This window comes from Giraffa tippelskirchi, chromosome 12 (assembly GCF_054371585.1).
Source record: "Giraffa tippelskirchi isolate mGirTip1 chromosome 12, T2T-mGirTip1v1.2.pri, whole genome shotgun sequence".
Classification (NCBI taxonomy): Eukaryota; Metazoa; Chordata; class Mammalia; order Artiodactyla; family Giraffidae; genus Giraffa; species Giraffa tippelskirchi.
In genome coordinates this window covers 107,230,070-107,252,138 of record NC_137286.1, presented here as the reverse complement: position 1 = coordinate 107,252,138, position 22,069 = coordinate 107,230,070, and the positions used below count along the sequence as shown (strand labels likewise).

The 22,069-nt window shown below is 37.6% G+C and overlaps 1 protein-coding gene across 7 annotated transcripts in view; it reads left to right on the top strand.

The window, feature by feature from the left end:
- The window catches only part of RNF17 (ring finger protein 17), a 118,082-nt gene that overhangs the window by 72,727 nt on the left and 23,286 nt on the right, over positions 1 to 22,069 (top strand). For all 7 annotated transcript variants that reach the window (XM_081549200.1, XM_081549199.1, XM_081549195.1 and 4 more), the window contains 8 exons: positions 573 to 693; positions 8,524 to 8,754; positions 9,397 to 9,547; positions 9,694 to 9,812; positions 14,788 to 14,878; positions 15,897 to 16,012; positions 17,629 to 17,918; positions 19,946 to 20,109. In XM_081549200.1, coding sequence (XP_081405326.1) covers positions 573 to 693; positions 8,524 to 8,754; positions 9,397 to 9,547; positions 9,694 to 9,812; positions 14,788 to 14,878; positions 15,897 to 16,012; positions 17,629 to 17,918; positions 19,946 to 20,109 — 1,283 coding nt within the window. The remainder of the gene's footprint in view (positions 1 to 572; positions 694 to 8,523; positions 8,755 to 9,396; positions 9,548 to 9,693; positions 9,813 to 14,787; positions 14,879 to 15,896; positions 16,013 to 17,628; positions 17,919 to 19,945; positions 20,110 to 22,069) is intronic.

Genomic DNA, 22,069 nt, shown 5'->3' with positions numbered 1-22,069 from the left:
CCCTGTTTCGTTTAGGAAATAGGCCTAATAAACAGGTAAAAAGTTAGATAGTTTGTCCTAAAAACAGGAGGGGGAAAAATTCCAGTTAATGCTCTGGGTTGAGTTTTTGTTGTTTGAAACTTTGTGCTGTTCTGTGTGTGTGTGTGTGTGCATGCACATGTGTGTGTGTCATTCTTAGAAAAGCTGTAAAGCTTCACAAATAAGCACTGGCCTGGATTAATTTTTATATCTTTTGCCCTGTGGAACTTGGCAGAATCCAGTAAAACAGTTTAAAACTACAACAGAATGCTGTTGCAATTAATGTTATGTCACTGTGTTTTTCTCTGAATCTAAAAGCTTCAAGCTGCTTTTGGTTTATTATAGAACAGTACATAATAACCTAAAATGAAAATTTTATTAGCATTGGCAGTTCTTTCATGTGTGACAAGTGATGTATTCTACCCCTAGAGAGAAACGGACATTATTGAGCAAAATGAAGGAAATTAAGTTACCAAGTTTTTAAATTTGCTTCATTTAGTATATTTTGTGATGTATTTATCTCTTTCCCGAAACTAGTCTTAATATTTTTACAGAAATTCTGGAAGATAATGTGCTGTTAGTTGAACTTTTTGATCTTCTTGGTGCTCCTGGAATGGTTCCCACCAGTATTAATGACCAGCTAGTCAAAGAGGGCCTAGCATCTTATGAAGTAGGGTAAGTGGACCTGTAAACTTTTATTTTTAGTTTATATGTAACACTGTTCACAAGAAGGGAAACTGGCATATCATTCCCCATTGGAGATCTGGTTAGACTATAGACTGGAGTTTTTCCCTGTTAATGGGTCAGTAAAATGAGAAGAAAAAATAATTGGAGTCTTTAGTCTAGGTGGGAGTAGAGTGGCTTTTTTCTTTATCCCTAAGGGGCTCTACAACAAGAATGGTTCCTGTAAATAGAGGGTGCATCTGAGAAAAGGACACTGACATTTTATTTTAGGTGGGATGTCTGCTTAGGTGGCCTCTTGAACCGTTTGTGAAGAGAATCAGGAAGAGAAACGGCAGGGTAGAGAGTGAGCAAAATAGTAGAGTAGCCTGCATTCTCATCTGGAGAAGTAGGAATTTTTCCTGGGTACAAGTGGATACTTTGAAGGGGAACAAGGCTTCTGGTTAAAAGGCCTGTCCTGTTTAAAAGGCCTGTGGTTAAGGCGACCCCGACGCAGAAGGGCAAAGTGGTGGTAAGGAAAGTGGGAGGGTTTGAAGTCAGGACACAGCAGTTCTTCTAGGTAGGGACTTGTGCAGGGCAGTGGCCCCTGAGGGGTCTCCTGAAGAGCTCCATCACACAGCCCTTAAGAAAGCCAGTATTTGAGTACACCCACAGTGATGCCTGTCAGGGTATGCCAGAGAAGCAGCGACACCCAGCAGAGGTCTGTCGTGACATGGCCAGTGTGTGGTCTGGCTCTACCTCCCTCTCACCCCGCCCCCACCCGCACCCAACACTGGTGGAACCAGAAGTAGAAGAGAGGGCTGGCCTTTTCCACTGTAGGTCCTAAGCATGGGAGGGAGAGAAAGTAGAAGAAATATTTAAATGTACTGGACTGAGTTTTCTTTTTTTTACATAGGGTTATTGAAATATATAACATATACAATAAAAAAGTTCACCCTTTTTAGTTAGAGTTATGAGTTTTGATAAACACATGTAATCATACAGCTGTCATTACAGTCAAGTTGCAGACTATTTCCATCATTTCCCAAAGTTCACTTTGTTTCTTTATGTAGTGAGTCTCCTTCCTCCATACCTAGTCCTTGGCAGCTACCGATCAAATTTCTGTCTCCATAGTTTTGTCTTTTCCACACCTTCATATAAATGGAGTCATATAATACATGGCCTTTTTGTGTATTGCTTTTCCATTTGGTTGCAAAGAGTCGGACACAACTGAGTGAATAAACAACAACAACCTTTCCATTTAGCATAATGCTTTTGGGATTAGGTCATGTTGCCTACACCGGTAGTTCTCATTGCTTTGCTCACTCGTATTTCATTATATGGATGCACCATAATATTATATGTTTGCCAGTTGATGGACATTTGGGCTGTTTCCAGTTTGGGGAAACTTTGTGAATAAAGCTGCTGTAAATATTTACATACAGGTGTTTGTGTAGCTATATGTATGTATGCAAAATTGCTGTTTGTAAGGTAAATTTATTTCTACCTTTATGAGAACCTGCCAAATGTCTATGAGAGTTTACTTGTTCTCCATTCTTGCTAGCACTTGATTTTGTCATTTTATGTTTATATTAGCCCTTCTATATAGGAGTATAGTGGTTTTCATTTTAATTTCCTTAATGACATTAAAGATCTTAACATACACTTATTTGCCATCTGTGCCATCTGCCATTTCTTTGGTGAAGTATCTTTTCAGATGTTTTGCCCTTTTTAAAAACTGTTGCTTATTATTATTGAAATATGAGAGCTCTTTATTTATTCTAGACATGTCTTTCGTTAGGCATGTACTTTGCAAATACTTTCTTCCAATCTGGCTTCTGAAAGTGTCTTTTAAAGAACTGAAGGTTCTGGTTTTGAAGTTCGGTTTGGCAATTTTTTCTTTTATAATTCAGGCATTTTGTGTTTAGCTGAGAAATCTTTGCCTAAGCCAAGGTTGCAAAGATTTTCTCCTCTGTATTCTTCTTATGTTTTACAGTTACATGTTTCATATTTAGGGTTGTCATCCTTTTTATTTTGTTAAATAGACTATTTTTTGTAGCCATTTTAGGTCCAGAACATGGAGTGGAAAGTACAGAGTTCCTTTATGCTTCTGCCCCGACATAGACACAGCCTCCCCACCGTTATCAACCAGCAAAGTGGTGTTCACAAGGAACAGTGAAACTCTGTTGACATGTCAGAATCATCAGAGTCCAAAGTTTGGGTTACTGTATGCATATTGTGTGAGCTTGGACATTATGTAGTGACTTAAATATACCATTGTAGTGTCATATAGAGTATTTCCACTGTCCTGGAAATCTTTGAGAGCCTAACATTCTTCCCTGATCTTTTTATCGCCTCCATAGTTGTGTCTTTTCCACGGTGGAATCATACAGTATGTAGCCTTCTCAGATTGGCGTCTTTCATTTAGTAATATGCTTTTAAGTTTCCTCTGTGTCTTTTTCTGGCTTGATAGCTCATTGCTTTTTAGCACTGAATAATATTCCATTGTCTGGTTGTATCACAGTTTGTTTATTCAGTCACTTCACTGAAGGACATCTTGGGTGCTTCTGTGAGAACAGGACACAGGTTTATGGGTAGGCTGGAGGCAACACACAGAGAGTGGAGGTGACACCCACTTTGGGCTTGTTGTGTGAGGTCCTGTGGCTGTTAAAGGAGAGGAAGGATCCCCAGGAAGTAAAGCATTGTGCAGTGATCGGTGAGCTGTGAGTCATACCCTTGGCCGGAGGACTGCAGGGCTCACATGATGGAGCCTCAGGAGCAGGCATGGCAGTAGCTAAGGAAGGTGGGTAAAGAGAGAGTCAGGCATGATTCCTCACTCCCAAATGCTCAACCTGTACTCCTCATGGGCAAATCCAAGGTTCATGGGTCAGCCTGAAATTTGTACATTTGGGAGGCCCCCATTCAGGAAAGGAGAAGGCAATGGCACCCCACTCCAGTACTCTTGCCTGGAGAATCCCAAGGACAGGGGAGCCTGGTGGGCTGCCATCTGTGGGGTCGCACAGAGTTGGACATGACTGAAGCGACTTAGCAGCAGCAGCATTCAGGAAAAGTATGCAAAATTATAACATTTATGTAGACTGTTAAAAGAAATCAACAAATTACAGATTTTCAAAAGTTGACAAATACTATGAATATTAGAAAATTCAGAAGCATCTGTAAAATACTTTTACAGATTTTTTAACTGTATACTGATTACCACATGAAATGTCAGATTTAGTGATATTTCCTTTGGAGAGAACAGAAAAGTAAATGTCTTTTCTCTAGTGTAGTTGATTGAAATTTGTTTATTGGTAATTTTTTTAAGTTTTTTTTAGAACCATAGCTCAGTTATTGGTAATGTCATGTAAATTTCTAAAAATCATAGTTAATTTTAGGTGAATATTATTTCTTTTATGTATTATATATACATTGTGTGCTGTGCTTAGTCGCCCACTCATGTCTGACTCTTTGCGACCCCATGGACTGTAGCCTGCCAGGCTCCTCTGTCCGTGGGGATTCTTCAGGCAAGAATACTGGAGTGGGTTGCCATGCCCTCCTCCAGGGGATCTTCCCGACCCAGGGGTCAAACCCAGGTCTCCCACATTGCAGGCAGATTTTTTACCATCTGAGCCACCAGGGAAGCCCAAGAATACTAGAGTGGGTCCGCTATCTCTTCTGCAGGGGATCTTCCTGACCCGGGAATCGAACCAGGGTCTCCTGCATTGTAGGTGGATTCTTTACCAGCTGAGCCACCAATAACTGGAGATCCTCAACTGGCCTGAGGCATTTTCTTCAAAGTGGAATTAGGTGCCAAATATGTAAGCAGAAAGCTCCCCACATTAGCAGATGCAAACTAGTATATATAGAATGGATAAACAAGGTCTTACCGTATAGCACAGGGACTTATATTCAATATCCTGGGATAAACCATGATGAAAAGAATATGAAAAAAATTATGTGTATATATAAATAAATCACTTCACTGGACAGCAGAAATTAACATAACATTGTAAATCACTTATACTTCAATAAAATAAACTAAAAAAAAGAAAGCTCCCTACGGGTTTCCCTTTCCCTACATACAATGTGCCCCCTCACAACTACACTCATTCTAGTCACTTTTCTGGTTCCTATGGGCACCTGTGCTTGTGTTTAAGATGCCTGCTTGCACCCCCTTTTTGCATTGCATCAAGTGTCAGGGGTTCCTGGAACAGGTCTGTGGGTCAGAATATGGTGATTTGTGATTCTGTAAAGATTTGAGGACTGCTGGAGGGAATACACCTCTTATGGCTGCTCTCCTCAAAGCCCTGTTCTTTGCAGGTTTAAGGGTTATCTCTTGAGATTGTAATCTGTTACATCATTATACCTGCACAATATTTACTTCTATACATTATATATACATATATATTATATATACATTATGTATATAATATTCAAGACACTTCAAGTTTTATTTTAATGAATCTTTAATATAGTATAAACTGATATTAATGTATTGATTTGATTTAATTCACTTATTAAAGGGTAACCCTAATTCTTGTCCAAACTGGGACCTGTTTAAGTATAAAAAAGAAGCACTGTTACACCAGATTAACAGGCATATAATGGCTCACTGTACTCATTAAATAGTTTGTCTCCAGCATCCTCCTCATAGTGGTATATTTGTCTTATATTGAACCTTATATTTTCATGTTGTGACATTAAAAGTCTTAGGAGTATTTCTGGACTCCATTCCCGTACCAAGATGGCTAGCAGTAGCATAACTCCACAGGGAAGTGGTGGTCAACCACAAAACTGTATCCCACTAAATCCAAACTAAATGTGTTTCAAAGTCAACTCCCCTTAGCCAAGCCCCTAGAGTACTTAGACAAAAAAATGAGAGTAGGAGTCAGTGATCTTAACTAATTTAAGTTAAAATACTTACTTTTGAAAATGTTGACATAAATCACAGCAAGATCCTCTATAACCCACCTCCTGCAGTAATGGAAATAAAAACAAAAATAAACAAATGGGACCTAATTAAACTTGAAAGATTTTGCACAACAAAGGAAACCCTAAATAAGGTGAAAAGAGAACCTTCAGAATGGCAGAAAATAATTGCAAATGAAGCAACTGACAAAGGATTAATCTCCAAAATAGACAAATAGTTAATGCAGTTCAACATCAGAAAAGCAAACAACCTAATCAGAGAATGGGCACAAGACCTAAGCAGACATTTATTTCCTCAAAGAAGATATCCAGGTGGCTAATAAACACATCAGAAAAAAGCTCAACATTGCTCATTATTAGAGAAGTGCAAATCAAAACTACAGTGAGGTCACCATACACCTGTCAGAATGGTCATCATCAGAAAGTCTGCAAACAGTAAATGCTGGAGAGAATGTGGAGAAAAGGGAAACCTCTTGTGTGCTGGTGGGAATGTAAATTGATACAGCCACTATGGAGAACCATATGGCAATTTCTTAAAAAACTAGGAATGAAACTGCCATATGACCCAACAGTCCCACTATTGGGCATATACCCTGAGAAAACCATAATTTAAAAAGACACATGTACCCCAGTGTTCATTGCAGCACTGTTTACAATAGCCAGGACATCGAAGTAACCTAGATGTCTGTCAACAGGTAAAGGGATAAAGAAGTTGTGGTACATATATACAATGGACTATTACTCAGCCATAAAAAGGAATGAATTTGAGTCAGTTCTAGTGAGGTGGATGAACCTAGAACCTGTTACACAAAGTGAAGTAAGTCAGAAAAGAAAACAAATACTGTATATTATCACATATATATGGAATCTAGAAAAATGGTACCGATGAACCTATTTGCAGGGCAGGAATAGAGACTGAGACACAATGAACAGATTTATGGACATAGTGGGGCAAGGAGAGGGTGGGATAAATTGAGAGAGTAGCATTGAAATATGTACATTACCATTTGTAAAATAGATTGGTAATGGGAAGTTGCTGTATAGTACAGGGAGCTCAGCCTGGAGCTGTGTGACAAACTAGAGGGATCGGACGGGGAGGGAGGTTCAAGACAGAGGGAACATGTGAATACCTATGGCTGATTCATGTTGATGTATGGCAGAAATCAACACAACATTGTAAAGCAGTTGTCCTCTGATTAAAAATAATTGAGGCAGGGGAAGCACATTGCTTTGCAAACCTTCCCAGGGAACCAGTTATTATAAACCTACCCTGCTGCTCTGGAAGCCCCAGTCAGTTTCCTTGCCCTTCAATATCCAGATTGCTGATTCCTGCAGACCGCAACCAGTCTTACTGTTTCCATTGTATCTGTTCTGTGTGTGTGTTAGTCGTTCAGTTGTGTTCGACTCTCTGTGACCCCATGGACTGTAGCCCACCAGGCTTCTCTGTCCATGGGATTCTCCAGGCAACAACACTGGAGTGGGTTGCCATGCCCTCCTCCAGAGGATTGTATCTGTTGCCTGTCCTCAAATTAGAACATGAGTTTCCCTTGATCAGTGTTGTCCCTGAGCACCTAAGAAGTAAGAAGAAAGGAAATGTGAAGTCCCACAGTCTAGTCTGTTGGGGTCACCTGTATCATACATGCACACCATCCTTTATAAAATAAAACATAATGTTTCCCAAATAATCTGGCCCCTGTGTGCTTCAAGGTTCATGCCATGTCCTATTGCTTTACTATGTCAAAGCTATATATTTTTCCTTTGGTTTCTGGAATGCCTCCCTAACTTCTGCTTGTCCTTTTAAAATCTCAATTGAAATGTCACTTAATCAGAGAAACCTTCTCCAGCTCTAAGACTAGGTTAGATTTCATTGGCCTATGCCCTTGTTCTTTGTAATTTATTTTTTGTGTAATTATGTAATCACTCACTATCATAATACCGTAAGATCCAGGAGGACTGGATCCTGCTTATTTTGTCCACTGCTGTATCTCTGGAACCTAGGACTCTTGGCTCACAGTATGTACCCAGTATATTAGTTGAATGAAAGAAATGAGTATCAGGGTCTAGAGCATAGAAGAGAGAGAGACCTGATTGGGTGATTCAGATGGGGAATGAACATATACATCATAAATGAGCCCATCATTTTCATCAATCATCTCAGTCTCCATAGATGAACATGCAACTCTGAGCATTATCATTTACAGGAGAGAGAAGCCCAGAAAAATGGTAGATCAGGAACCTGAGATTAGAGAAAAACCAGGAACCAAAGAAAGAGAACATTTCAAGAAGGCAAGAGTGGCTAGTTTAGGCTCAGAGTTCATGTCAAATAAGGATCGAAAACTATCCAGTAGATTCAGAAGGAAAAACTTAGCCCCTCTGGTTAGCACAATCTCCAGTTTATTATGAAAGAACTTAAGATTTTTCCTTTGAAGAAATTTTGCCATTAATTATCTGTGATTAGATTCTGAACTGTTCAGATTAATTAAACATTCTAAACACTTAATTCAGTAATTTTGCTTGTTAGCAGATTTTAAAATAACAATTGTTTTCCACTTCTGTTCTCATTGACAGTTTGATAACTTTTAGGCAAAGAGAAATATTCAAGTTACCAAAAAAAATCCTGAATAATTCTATTCTTTTGTGAGTACAAATTATCAATAAGGAATGATGAAATTATTAGCACACTTGGTATTTTAAACTGTTTTTAAAGTAGAAAGCCTGGATTTTGCATGGTTTTTTTTTCCTTTTTGTCCTTTGTTAGTCATTAGGAACTCTTTTTAAAAAAGACTAAAATTGCCATTCATATCAAAACTGCAAAGCAGTGAATCATAACTAAAACTTGTTCATCTCTAGATCTAACCAAATACAAGCAAATATTTTGCAAACTATTCGTATTGCTAATGGGTTTTTTTTTTTCAGATATACCCTCAAAGATAATTCTAAAAAGCATATTGAAGTATGGGATCCTTCTCCAGAAGAAATTATTTCAAATGAAGCAAACAACTTAATAAATCCTCTATTTGCAAAATCTCTACCTAGTGAGGATCTGCAGTCACTTTATAATAAGGAACTGCCTGTGCACATCTGCAGTATAGTGTCTCCTGAGAAGATCTATGTTCAGTGGTTATTAACAGAAAACTTGCTTCATAGGTATAACATCCAAGGAAAACATATTGTGCACATAGTTTATTCTCTTTTCTGTATTTTATTTCAAAGATCTAGAACTCAAATGCAGAATTTTAAAAGTACAAAATTATTTCAGCTAAATAGTCACTTAAAAACTAGTTAACAGTATACAAATAGTATATTAACTGATTATTTTTATTGTATTAAGATTTATATATTCCACAAAGGCTTACTGAGCACCTATTATTTGACAGCCAGTATTATAGCTATTGAGGATACAGTGATAAAAACATGGACAAGTTTGTGCAGTCATGGAGTTTACATTCTAGTTGAGGGAATGACAGTGAACAAAGAAAGTTACCTACAGCAGGAGATGATGATGAAGACGAGAAAAATAAAGCATCTGGGCAGGAAGACCTCACAGAGTCAGTGACACTTGAGATAAATCCTCAAGGCAGTGAGGAAGCGAGCCTTGAAGATGCCTGGGGGGAACTCATGTCAGGCAGAGGGAAGAGCTAGTTCAAGACCCTGCAGTAGAAATGTGCTCAGGTGCTCAAGGAGGAAGGAGGCATCCAGTTTGTTTGGAATAGAACGAGGGAGGGAGGTCAGAGAATTGTATGTTATAAGAAAGTTTCAGAGAGGTAAAAAATTTTTTTCTTTACATAGTTTAGGAGAAAAGATGGTTGCTGCTTATGAAAACTCAAAATGGGAACCTGTTAAATGGGAAAATGATATGCACTGTGCTGTTAATATCCCAGATAAAAATCAGTGGCAAAGGGGCCAGATCATCAGAATGGTTACAGACACATTGGTAGAGGTAAATGCAGAGTTAAAAATATAATCAAAAAGTAAATGCATTTTGTATTCTCATGCAATTTTTATTACGCTTTTCAGTTTGCAAAAAAAAAAAAAAAAAAATTAAAGCGTTATATTTCCATAGACTTAAAGTTATTGTTTTCATAGGTCTTGCTGTATGACATGGGTGTTGAACTAGTAGTGAACGTTAACTGTTTAAGAGAACTTCAAGAAAACCTAAAGACAATGGGAAGATTATCTTTGGAATGCTCTCTTGTTGATATAAGGTAGTTTTTAGCTGAGTAAAATTTCTCATTACTGAATATGATTTTAAATATTTTTCTCTTTGGATTCTGATCTGTTTTTATTTTGCTGACATATTGTGAAATTTTCATAAAGATCTAGTGAATTTTAAGGTTTTGGGAAGCAGGAAGGATAAAAATACTAAGCACGTAAACTTTGGTGGTATTAAGGAGATAGAGATAGGTGAGTATGACAGCTATCTAGATTGAATTCAAACTGTTAAAAAAGAAATGAGACACAAATGAAGATAGGAATAAAAAAAAGTTTCTACTGAAAAGTCTACTCACTGCCTTATGGGGATTCCCATATACATAACAAGATGTTTTTTTCTTGCTGCTTTTAGGATTTTTTCTTTATCCTTAGCTTTTACCACTTTAAATATAATGTGTCTTGATGTGATCCTTTGGGTTCACCTTATTAGAACTCTCTTGGGTTTCCTAGACCTGGGTATCTGTTTGCTTCCCCAGATTAGGGAAATTTTAGCCACTTTATCTTCAAATAATTTTTCTGGTCCTTTCTCTCCTTCTTCGTCTCAGATTCCTACAATGCAAATGTTATTCCACTTCTTGTTGCCTCCGAAGCTCCTTATCTTCACTTTTTTTTTTTCATTTTGTTGCTCTCTCTGGGTGAGTTCCACTGCTTTTGTCTTCTGCTTGCTGATTCGCTCTTCATCCTCATCCAGTCTGCTATTGAACCCCTCTAGTGCATTTTTCATTCAGTTACAACTTCTGTTTGGTGCTTTCTTATACTTTCGGTCTCTTTGTTGTAGTTCTCATGGTGTTCTTCCATTCCTTTTCTGAGTTTGCATGCGGACTAAGTCACTTCAGTAGTGTCCAACTCTTTGTGACCCCATGGACTGCAGCCCGTCAGGCTCCTCTGTCCATGGGATTCACCAGGCAAAAATACTGGAGTGGGTTGCCAGGCTCTCCTCCAGGGGATGCTCCCAACCCAGGTATCGAACCCATGTCTCTTGTATCTCCTGCATTGGCAGGCAGGTTCTTTTACCACTAGCACCCCCTGGGAAGCCTCGCCTGAGTTTGGTAAGCATCTTTATGATTACTTTTCAGTCTCTATCAGGGAGATTGCTTATCTCTGTTTAGTTCTTTTTCTGAGATTTTAATCTTATTTTTTTGGTTAGAGCGTATTCCTCTGTCTCCTTTTGCCGAGTTCACTGTTTCTACACAGTAGGTAAACCAGTTGTCTCTTCCACTGTTGGCAGAGTGGCTTTATGTAGGAGATGCCCAGTGGGACTCACAAGTACAATCCTGACTGGCCACCACAGCCCGGCACTCTAGGGGTGACCCCTCTGTGGGTATCTCCCTTCTTTGGCGGCAGGGCTACAGCAGCAGCTGGGCACTGGTGGACACACCTGTTGTTTGGGTGGCTCTGAGGTCCAGCAGAGGCTCAGGAGTGGAGTGGGCAGGGCTTTCAGCATGGGCGACCTGTTGGTGCTGACAGGTTAGAGGAAGAATTCTAGTACTGGCGAGAGCAAGGTAGTCAGAGATAACAAAAAAAGTTCCTTCCAATGTCTCCATCCCTGGGAGACATCTCAGCTGGTTCCTGTCTCTCTGGCAGATGCTTTAAGATTTAGTAAGAGGGTCCTCTTCGTATGTTGTCCATGCACTTTTCACTGTGGTGTTTTTGCACTTATTTTTAGGTTGAGTCTGGGCACAGGCCCTTTTAAGAGCAATTTTTCTGTTCTCTGCTCTTCTCTAGTTTTCCTGGTCATATTCCCTATTGGATTTCAAAGCCAGGTGTTTTGGGAATGTCTCCTATGTAGAATCTAGGGGTTTGGGTGTCTCACATAGAGCTCAAATCCCTGGCTCCTCAGAGAAGAGACTCATACCTTTGTGATTCCTCCTGGTTATGGATCGCAGCAGCTGGGGTGTGGGTCTTTACCTAGCAAGAATGTGTCTCTGCCTCTTCTACCTTTCTTGATGCTGTCCTTTTACCCTTTGTTGTGGAGGCTCTACCCTCTGTTCACTGATAGAACAGAATTCTATCAATCCCTTTACTGTACCCAATGTGGTAGAGAATGCATTTCTGTAGATACCTTGAATTAGATGACTTAAGGACTACAGTGGAATATCACCATTTCAAGAGTGGAATAATAGCCTTAAGCGTGTCTGGACCATGTATTAATGGCCTTAACAGACATTATTTTACTTAATCATCACAGCAAACCTTTAAGCTATGACCAAGGTATTATTTAAAGATAAGAAAATTGAGTCTTCAAGAGGTTAAATATTTTATAATCCAGAGTAATACATCTAACTGTTGAACTGGGATTACAAGAGTTCCAGTTCTAGAACCAGCATACTAACGGCTATGTTTTACTACCCTTCTGAGAAATCTTTTTGTATAGATTTCTTTTTATTGTGGTAAAGTATACATTAACATAAAATTTACCATTTTTAAGTTTGCAGTTTCATCAGTTCAGTCACTCAGTTGTGTCTGACTCTTTGCAGCCCCATGGACTACAGCATCCCAGGCTTCCCTGTCCATCACCAACTCCCAGCACTTGATCAGACTCATGTCCATCAAGTCAGTGATGCCATCCAATCATCTCCTTCTCTGTCTTCCCCTTCTCCTCCTGCCTTCCAGTCTTACCCAGCATCAGGGTCTTTTTCAGTGAGTCTCTTCTTCCCATCAGGTGTCCAAAGTATTGGAGCTTCAGTTTCCACATCAGTCCTTTCAGTGAATATTCAGGACTGATTTCCTTAGGATTGACTGGTTGGATCTCCTTGCAGTCCAAGGGACTCTGAAGAGTCTTCTCCAACGCCACAGTTCAAAAGCATCAATTCTGTGGCCCTTAGCTTTCTTTTTTATGGTCCACCTCTCCCATTCATACATGACTACTGAAAAAACCATAGCTTTGATTAAGATGGACCTTTGTCAGCAAAATGATGTCTCTTTTTAATATGCTGTTAAGGTTTGTCTGTCATAGCTTTTCTTCCAAGGAGCAAGCATCTTTTAATTTCATGGCTGCAGTCACTATCTGCAATGATTTTGAGCCCAAGAAAATAAAATCTGTCACTGTTTCCTTTATTTCCCCATCTATTTGCCATGAAGTGATGGGACAGGATGCCATGATCTTAGTTTTCTGAATGTTGAGTTTTAAGCCAACTTTTTCACTCTCCTCTTTCACTTTCATCAAGAGGTTCTTTAGTTCCTCTTCACTTTCTGCCACAAGGGTGGTATCATCTGCATATCTGAGGTTGTTGATATTTCTCCCGGCAATCTTGATTCCAGTTTGTGCTTCATCCAGCCCGGCATTTTGCATGATGGAACAATGGACTGGTTCCAAATTAGGAAAGGAGTAAATCAAGGCTGTATATTGTCATACTGCTTAATTTAACTTATATGCAGAGTACATCATGCAACATGCAAGATGTCCAAAAGTTAATATTTTAAAATGTATGTTCATAATGGATCATAGAAAACCTTAATGTTGTGTGTATACTGATATTATCTGTATACCATCGTAAATAAAAAACCATAACTAATTCAAGAAGTCACTGATAATATAAGTTGCTTAGCTGATAAGAGCACTGTTTGGGCTTCATAATAAATAGTTTTGCTAAATCCTATTTGGTCAAACTACATACACGGTTGATGTCATTAGTTCACTCACATAAACCACCTAATGTGAAAAGATTGGCCAGATTGGTTCTTTACTCAGAGGATGGGGCAACGCTGATGAAACTCCATATTTCTTTAGTGGTGCATGTGGGGTAAGTCACTTCAGTCGTGGCTGACCCTTTGTGACCCCGTGGACTGTAGACCACCAGTCTCCTCTGTCCATGGGATTCCCCAGGCAAGAATACTGGAGTGGGTTGCCATGCCATTCTCCAAGGGTACTTGTTTATTCTGTGGACATGGATTTGATGGTTAGAAACATCTAAAGTCACTCAGTTTCCACTCTGCAAACTAAAATAGATGATGAAATTGATATTCTGCTCTTCATTGATCTGTCAAGTATTTATTGAACATTTTTTACCATGAATATTAAAAATAATTTTTTATAAATGAAGCTAATATTCATGAGTAGTAATTCATATTACCTTTAAATTCCAGAAAAAATCTTTCAAAAATATTTGGGCAGAGAAATCATCATTACAAAGGGGCTATTCTATTTGTATTTCCACTATGAATTTTTGGTGTGCCTTCTGTGTGCTGTGAACTATCCTAGGCATTGGAGATATAATGGACTAAGACACAATACACGTAAAACATACAAAACATAGTATACAAATGGCCCCTTGAACAACACAGGTTTGAACTTCACAGGTCCTCTTATATGTAGTTTGGCACTAGTGACGCATCTGTGGTTGGTTGTATCCAAGTGCAAAACTGCCTTATGGAGGGCCAGCTGTAAAGTTATACACAGGTTTTTGACTGCATGGAGGGTCAGCACCCTAACCCCACATTGTTCAAGGGTCAAATGTATGTACACATAACATATATCCCGGCTCTCTGAGTTTATGGTGTAATTATCCCTGGGTTGGGAAGATCCCCTGGAGAAGGGAATCCACTCCAGTATTCTTGCCGGAAGAATACCATAGACAGAGGACCCTGGCAGGCTACAGTTCATGAGGTCACAAAGAGTCAGACATGATTGAGCGACTAACACTTCTAACTGTCACTTTTTTTCAGCACATATGTATATAATAGCTTTAGAAAACTTAAAGCATACTTAAATTTTAAGAGTTCTCAGTACAGCCTCAGAACAGATGTATATAAATAACTTAGCATGTAATTTGGGCTGTAAGGAGACTAGAGGGATGAACAAAAGGCTATGAAAATGGGGAAGAAATTTAAGAAAATAATACAAAGCCATGTTTAAATTGATTTCTCACTACATATGTTGATTCAAATATATATGTATATGATGGTTCTTTTATGTTTCTTTATCTTATATTATTTGTTGTAAGACAAGGTGTCATTTTTTTATTTTAGACCAACAGGTGGGAGTGACAAGTGGACAGCGACAGCCTGTGACTGCCTCTCATTGTACCTCACTGGAGCCATAGCAACCATTATCATACAGGTGCGTGACAAAGTGAACAGGTAGAGTAGATATGTATTGGTTATTTCATTGGTGTTTTGTACAGGTCCACTTATTTTGTTGAGAAAATAATAGCTGTTTGGATTTTTTTTTTTTTTTTTTTTTTGGCTGCATGGCATATGGGATCTTAGTTCCCCAACTAGAGATCAGACCTGGGCCCCTTGGCAGTGAAAGTGCAGAGTCCTAACTGCTGGACCGTCAGAGAATTTCCTGTTTGGACATTTTTTTTGCAACCTTTTCTTTGGTCTTCAAGTTATAATGCCTGTTTGGGAATTTTTTATATTCTTTACAAATCGGAAAGTTAGGCTTCTAATGAAATCATATTAACTGTATGTCTAAAAGGTGTTTGTATGAATATGGATTTGAGAAAGGATACATATATAGGATAAATCTTTTCAGAACACTAAGAAGTATTTCTTGCCTCCTTAACCTTTTTTGAATTTGATACATTATTGCAATAATGCAATTTGATCCATTTCATTGCATTAATGATTAGAATTTTCTTAAAAGTAATTGTATGTTAATTTTTTCTGTGTGTACTTCCCCCTTTTGTAATTCCACAGAAAGCAGAATATGTGTTTTGTAGTTCTTTCTTTGGCTTTTCACAGGGAGAGAAAAAGTATACCTGCGAAAATATAGTTTAGTTATATAACTTACAAAGAATTTAGGAGAATAGAGAGCTTGTAACTGAGGGTGTATTCCTCTCTTCAACCTGGAATGGGGAAAAAAAGTTTTCAGTCATCCTTTTTTCTTCTCCTTTTGGTAAACTTCACCTTGACTGTGAAGTGTTCATTGTAGAGTTCATAAAACAACTGTCTTTCTCTGTTGACTCTTTTCCATGCTATTTTGTCTCTGATGTGTTCAGAGATCAAAATTACTTGGTTGGAAATTTTTCTTTCTGGCATGGAGAAATGTGGAGGGAATACCTGTGAAAAGTGTAATGGTTATAAGAAGTTGCATTTTTGAGTCTCATATTTATTCTGCTCTTAAATCACTGCAGGAAAACAATACAACGTGGCCCTTACCTGTGAAAATTTTCTGCAGAGATGAAAAAGGAGAGCGTGTTGATGTTTCTAAATATTTGATTAAAAAGGGTTTGGCTTTGAGAGAAACAAGGTATAGACGGTTTTTAAAAAATATTTTGTGATGGAGGCTGCTTCTTTGCCTGTGTAAATCTTTATATCTGTGTGTGCTCAACCTGAATTGTCTCTTGTTTGTTCTTGACAATGATTTATATATAACCTAATCCTGAGGAGCCAACTTACAAATAAATTCACTCAGGATTGCTGAATGTTTAAATCCCTACTGACATTTTTGCTTTTATGCTTTCCCCTTTGCTCTGGCATTTACACTTTAAACCAAAGGAAAAGAGAATTACACAGTGGGTACCAAATCTGTGCTCTTTGGCCTCATTTGCTTAGACAGAAATGTTTAAACTTTATGTTGGAAATTCTGGTAATTTATATCAAATATATTTGGGTGAAATAGGTAGAAAATGAGTAGAACTGGGTAGCAAAACAAAAGTAATTGAACAATATTCACATGTAAAGATCCTTTCAGGTACTAAGTTTGGTGTTTAAATACGTTGGTCCCAGGGGAGAAGGATCAGGCTATTAACTGTTGTAGCAGTAATTTCCTCTTTTTATCTCTTTCCTTTTAGAGGTAGAAGTAGATTAGAGTTGTAAGTACATGTTCTAGGTAGCAACCATCTGCCATTTGTGGCCAGATCTCTTTTTTCCATCTTAGATTATTATCTCTTACCCTACTTGGATCAGGACCGCAATCTTAATGAAATGGAAAGACAATGAGAGATCAGAAATAGTACAGAACCCAAGGTATTTGGCCAATGTAGTAGATGCTGACTTGGCAAGCAGCCAGGCTCTGCAGCTAGTCTTGTGTTGACTGACTGCAGGCTAACACAATTCCTTGCTGCAGGAAATGATAAAGTGAAAAGTGCTGGGCAAGGTAATATTACCGACAGTATCTGCCACTAATTTAACGTTCTTTTCTACTTTTCGGCAGTAAAACTATCTCAAAGCTGGGGATGTTTGTTGAGAAATTTTGTAGCTGTTTTATCAGTGCTCATTTCCTTTTAGAAGAAAGTACAGGAAAATGGAAAAAACAAAAATCTATAATTTTTCTAACATGAACAATGTTTGTATTTCCTTCTAGGATATTTTTGTAGGTTTTTTTAATTGGAAGAGAATAACAGAAAGTGAAACAGTTATCAGTGAATATAGCATCTTACCACTAATACTTAATGTTTGAATAATATGAGAAAACTGTGTTTTTAAGAGACTTATTATCTTTATATTATTTTATGAATGTTGTTAACTTGCCACATGTATTGATCTGTCTTTGGACTAAATTAAAATCAACTTGAAGCTGTTGTATTCCCCAGTAACAGCTAATTAATGGTGTGGTACTTGAGATATACTTAATAAAAGATTTTAAGAGAGAATAGCATGTAAGTATCAAATGGTAATTTAATGCATTTAAGTGAGATTCTCTTGCTTTATTCTCAACAAGCTCATTCATAATTTAAAATAATTCTCATTACAACTTAAACTATGTTCATTTTTATGTAACAAATTGGACTAGGATATCCTAAACTAGAGCAAAATGTTTTCTTTACATTTCAAGTATATTTGAATGATTCTTTTTATATTGTTTTCCCAGAATATTTTTATTTGCTCATAGTTAGATATATTATTCTTTTTTGCATGTTACAGAATTAATAAATTAGATAACAGCCATTCATTATCCCAGAAGTCTCTGGAAATCCCCCAGGAACAAGGAGAATCAGTGGTTATTAAGTGTATTAAGATTAACTCTGACCCTGACAAGAAAGCTGCTGTTGGTATCAGTGAACGCAAGGTGACTGAATTTAGGGAGAAAATTCTAGAGCCAAGAACCACTGGATGCTATAAACCACCAGCTATTCCTAACCAGAAAGTATTTGAGGCAGTAGTCAGCTGCATTGGTGATGATGGAACTATATTTGTGGTACCTAAATTATCAGGTAAGAACTTTCACTTTATATAGGATTATTCTGTAAAAGTAGTTGCTTTTACCACTAGGGAATTCTCTAGTAAGATCTGCATGGATTGAAATACCTTGGGCAGATATTTAACCTTTCTGAACCTTATTTTCATTCACTGAGTTATTGTGAGGATTAAATGCAATAATGCACAAAAAGTGCTTTTCACATTGCCCGGCACATGAAAATCATTTATTGAGACATTGGCAATGGATAAACGTTGGGCCTAAGATGAGCTTGGAGGTGGTTCCCTTAAACAAGTTTGTAGGCTCTCTAAGAAAAAAGAATACAAAAATTTGAATTCATTTAGAATGAGAAAAGAAATCACAACCAATGACTGGAGATTCAGGGCCATTTGAGATTTAGGTGGTCCCTGAAATCTCTTTAGACTTATGTGCTCACACTTCTTTCTACAAACCTGATTGTGTCCAGAACACTCAATAACTCGCAGCAACTCTAGCTTTCACAGGACTTAAACTCTGTTAGCTTCATAGTAAGTCTACCTATGGAGAGAGGTATGGGGGCTATGAATTTGTTGAAATTTTTTGTCTCATTTGTTTAAGTCCTGAATATTGTTTTTTAATTTGAGAACCAGACTGCTACTGCTAAGTCGCTTCAGTCGTGTCTGACTCTGTGCGACCCCATAGATGGCAGCCCTCCAGGCTCCCCCGTCCCTGGGATTCTCCAGGCAAGAATACTGGAGTGGGTTGCCATTTCCTTCTCTAGTGCATGAAAGGGAAAAGTGAAAGTAAAGTGGCTCAGTAGTGTCCGACTCTTAGCGACCCCATGGACTATAGCCTACGAGGCTCCTCCGTCCATGGGATTTTCCAGGCGAGAGTACTGGAGTGGGGTGCCATTGCCTTCTCCGAGAACCAGACTAAATCTGTGTAATTGGCAATTCTAGAAGTGAGTAGTGTTTTAGACCTCTAGCAATAGTATTTAACCCAGAAACTTTCTTGATATGTACAAATAATCATGGGTAGAACTGGTTGCCAGATGCCTTCCATCCAATCCCCTGATACTGATAATGTGGGTTAGCACTATTACACCTAGTTTATAGAAAAACAGACTGAGAGTTGTTGTTTTTTTTTTTTTTTTGGCCACCCTGGAGTGTATGTGGGATCTTAATTCCCCAGCCAAGGATTGAACCCATGCCCTGTACATTGGAAGGGCAGAGTCTTAACCGCTGAACCACCAGGGAAGCCCCTCCCCCAGACTGAGGCTTCTGTTTAAGAACTCACAGCTGAAGTGGTTGAACTGTTACAGGAACTGACACCAGAGCTTACCCTTTCTGGTATAAGTTATGGGGATATATATTTATTGTGGAAATAATGAGCCAGTTAATCAGAAGTAGCAGTAATAGAATTTCAATTTTATACCTGCAGTGTTACGCTGTGTCTAAGCATCAAATAACATATAACTTGTGTTCTGTTTCACTTAGGTGTGCTGTCAAAATGATGTTAACTTAAAGCACTAGTTCTTTTATATTAGGGCTATCTGGTATGTGTTTAGAACTTTTACAGATTTTTGTACTTCCAAAATAATGCTTGCATTTATAACCAGAGATCAGAATAATAATTTACATGTTGTTAGTAGTATGTTTTGAAACATAGAGAAGTTACTGACTGAATTAGATTTGTATTAAAGTTCTATTATGCAGGGACTGATTTTAATTCCTTTTAATGTTATCTAAGTGGTGAAGTGGGACTTCCCTGGTGGCTCAGATGGTAAAGAATCTGCCTGCAATGTGGAAGGCCCAGGTTTGATCCCTGGGTCAGGAAGATCCCCTGGAGAAGGAACTTGGCAACCCACTCCAGTATTCTGGCCTGGAGAATCCCATGGATGGGGGAGCCTGGCAGGGTATAGTCCATGGGATCATAAAGAGTCAGACACAGCTGAGGGACTAACACACACACATGTGGTAAAGTAACTGAAGTTTGATGATGACTTCATTTGAGAATGGTAGGGAATTTTTTCTAAATGCTTTCTATTTTTAATAATTTCTTCAGAATTTGAACTAATAAAAATGATGGATGAAATTCAAAGTAATTTAAAATGCCTTGGTCTTTTGGAACCTTATTTCTGGAAAAAGGGAGAAGCTTGTGCAGTAAGGGGATCAGATACTCTGTGGTATCGAGGCAAGGTAATGGAAGTCATCGGCAGCACTATCAGGGTGAGTCTGACATTCTTTTGTGACTATTTGAAGGCTAAATGCAATAACATTAAATGGTCTTTCAAGTGGAAAGACATGAAATTGTGATTAAAACATCTTTTATTGAGTTCATTCGTGTAGGTGAATCAGTTAAATACATTACATATTTATTTGTAATAAGAATTTCTCTTTTTATTTTCAAGTATATTTATTAACCTGAATAATAAAATTTCCTGATAAGAATTTTGCCACTGATATTTTAGTGGTGCCACTTATTTATAATTGTCAGCCTTATTTGTGTTCATGGTATTAAGTAAAACAACTTGTTTTCCAGTATTTTCTACATCTCCTTAGCAAATTTGTTTATGGGACTCCTAATTTACCCTTTCACATTAAGCTAATTTACCTTTCCAGAGTACTAAGAATAGTACTTGAGTTTCATCCAGAATCTTCAAAAGGAGCTGCATACAGGTGACCCTTAAAAACATTGAGGCTGGGGACGCCAACATTTTGTGTAGTCAATTTGAGTATAATTTATTCCATTCTCCCATATCCACAATTCTGTGTTGCAGATTCAACCAGCTGTTGATCGTGTATTGATAGCACTGTAGTAGGTTTTTATTGAAAAAAATCCATATGTAAATGGACCTTCATAGTTGTGTTGTTCCAAACCTGTGTTGTCCAAGAGTCAACTGTACTTGGAAAAAAAGTGTAGATAAAAATACAGATGAAAATGCCTCCACTTACATTGTACTTACCAACTATAGCAATGAAATCAAGAGACATTTGGCCTGTAAAGATTTTGGTTTTAGGAGGGGCAGAAAAATTAAGAAGAAAAGTCTTTTGTTAATACTTGCACAGAAGATTATCTATTTGATGATGATACCTGATAGTATATAGCACTTTAGGTTTCTAAGCTTTTTTTCACATGTGTGTGTTTGTTTATATTTTATTGTTTACTTCCAACTATCATAGGTGTAGATTATTAGTCCCATTTTACCAGTAACAAAATTTAAATTTATGTTCAGTGATGTTCCCGAAGTCAACCTGTCAGTGAGTGGTGGTGCTGGAATTCATATCTAAGCCTCTGATTCCTAAATTTCTGATCTGTCTTGTGCTTTATGTGCTGGAATACAAAATTTACATGTTTTTAATAGAATTAAAATGGTTTCAAATTTTGGGTTAGTATTTAGGTGTTGATGCATGGATACTTACAGATGCATGTGTTTATAATCAGATAAGTCCATTTTCACATACATTTGAATTGTTCAGATAACCCTTTTTCTTTAATATAAAAGTAAGTTGAAATTCAGCTTTCGTTGTTACCACAATTTATGAATTTTACATATATGGAATCAAATAAATAAGATAGTGGTGAACTGTATTTTTCTCACACTTTCTAATATCTCTGTTTTTTAAATTTATTTTAAAATATTTTGACACTGTAATCTTTCAAGGTTATCCTGTGATCCACATTAAAAAATAAACATTATAACATACCCTAATTACCTATAATGTATTCAGATACTTTTTACTCAATTCTGTTTCAGTTTTTTTCTTTATTTAGAGAATACTTTGTTAGTTTCTGTAATCAAAACCATGTAGATAAGACCTTATATATTTAATACAGTGCGTTACCCCTGTACAAATGGAAAAAATTATATTTAATGTTTCTAGACCAATATGGCTGTTAATTTCTGTACAGTGCCAACCCAACACAGTACAACTGGGATACCTTTTCCAAAGTTGAGAGCACAGCCAAAGTTTCTAAAAATTCAAATTTTATATATATATATATATGTATTTATATAAAAAGACCAATAGCAGTATGTTATGCATCAATAGCAGCAACAGCTTTTCAAAGTGCTGCAATCATCTGAACAAAATCATAGAGACATCCAGAACACTCCATTAAAAAAAAAAAAGAAAAAAAACAGAACCTCAGAAAACAACAAAGTTCTGTTACTGTTGTGGTACCCGG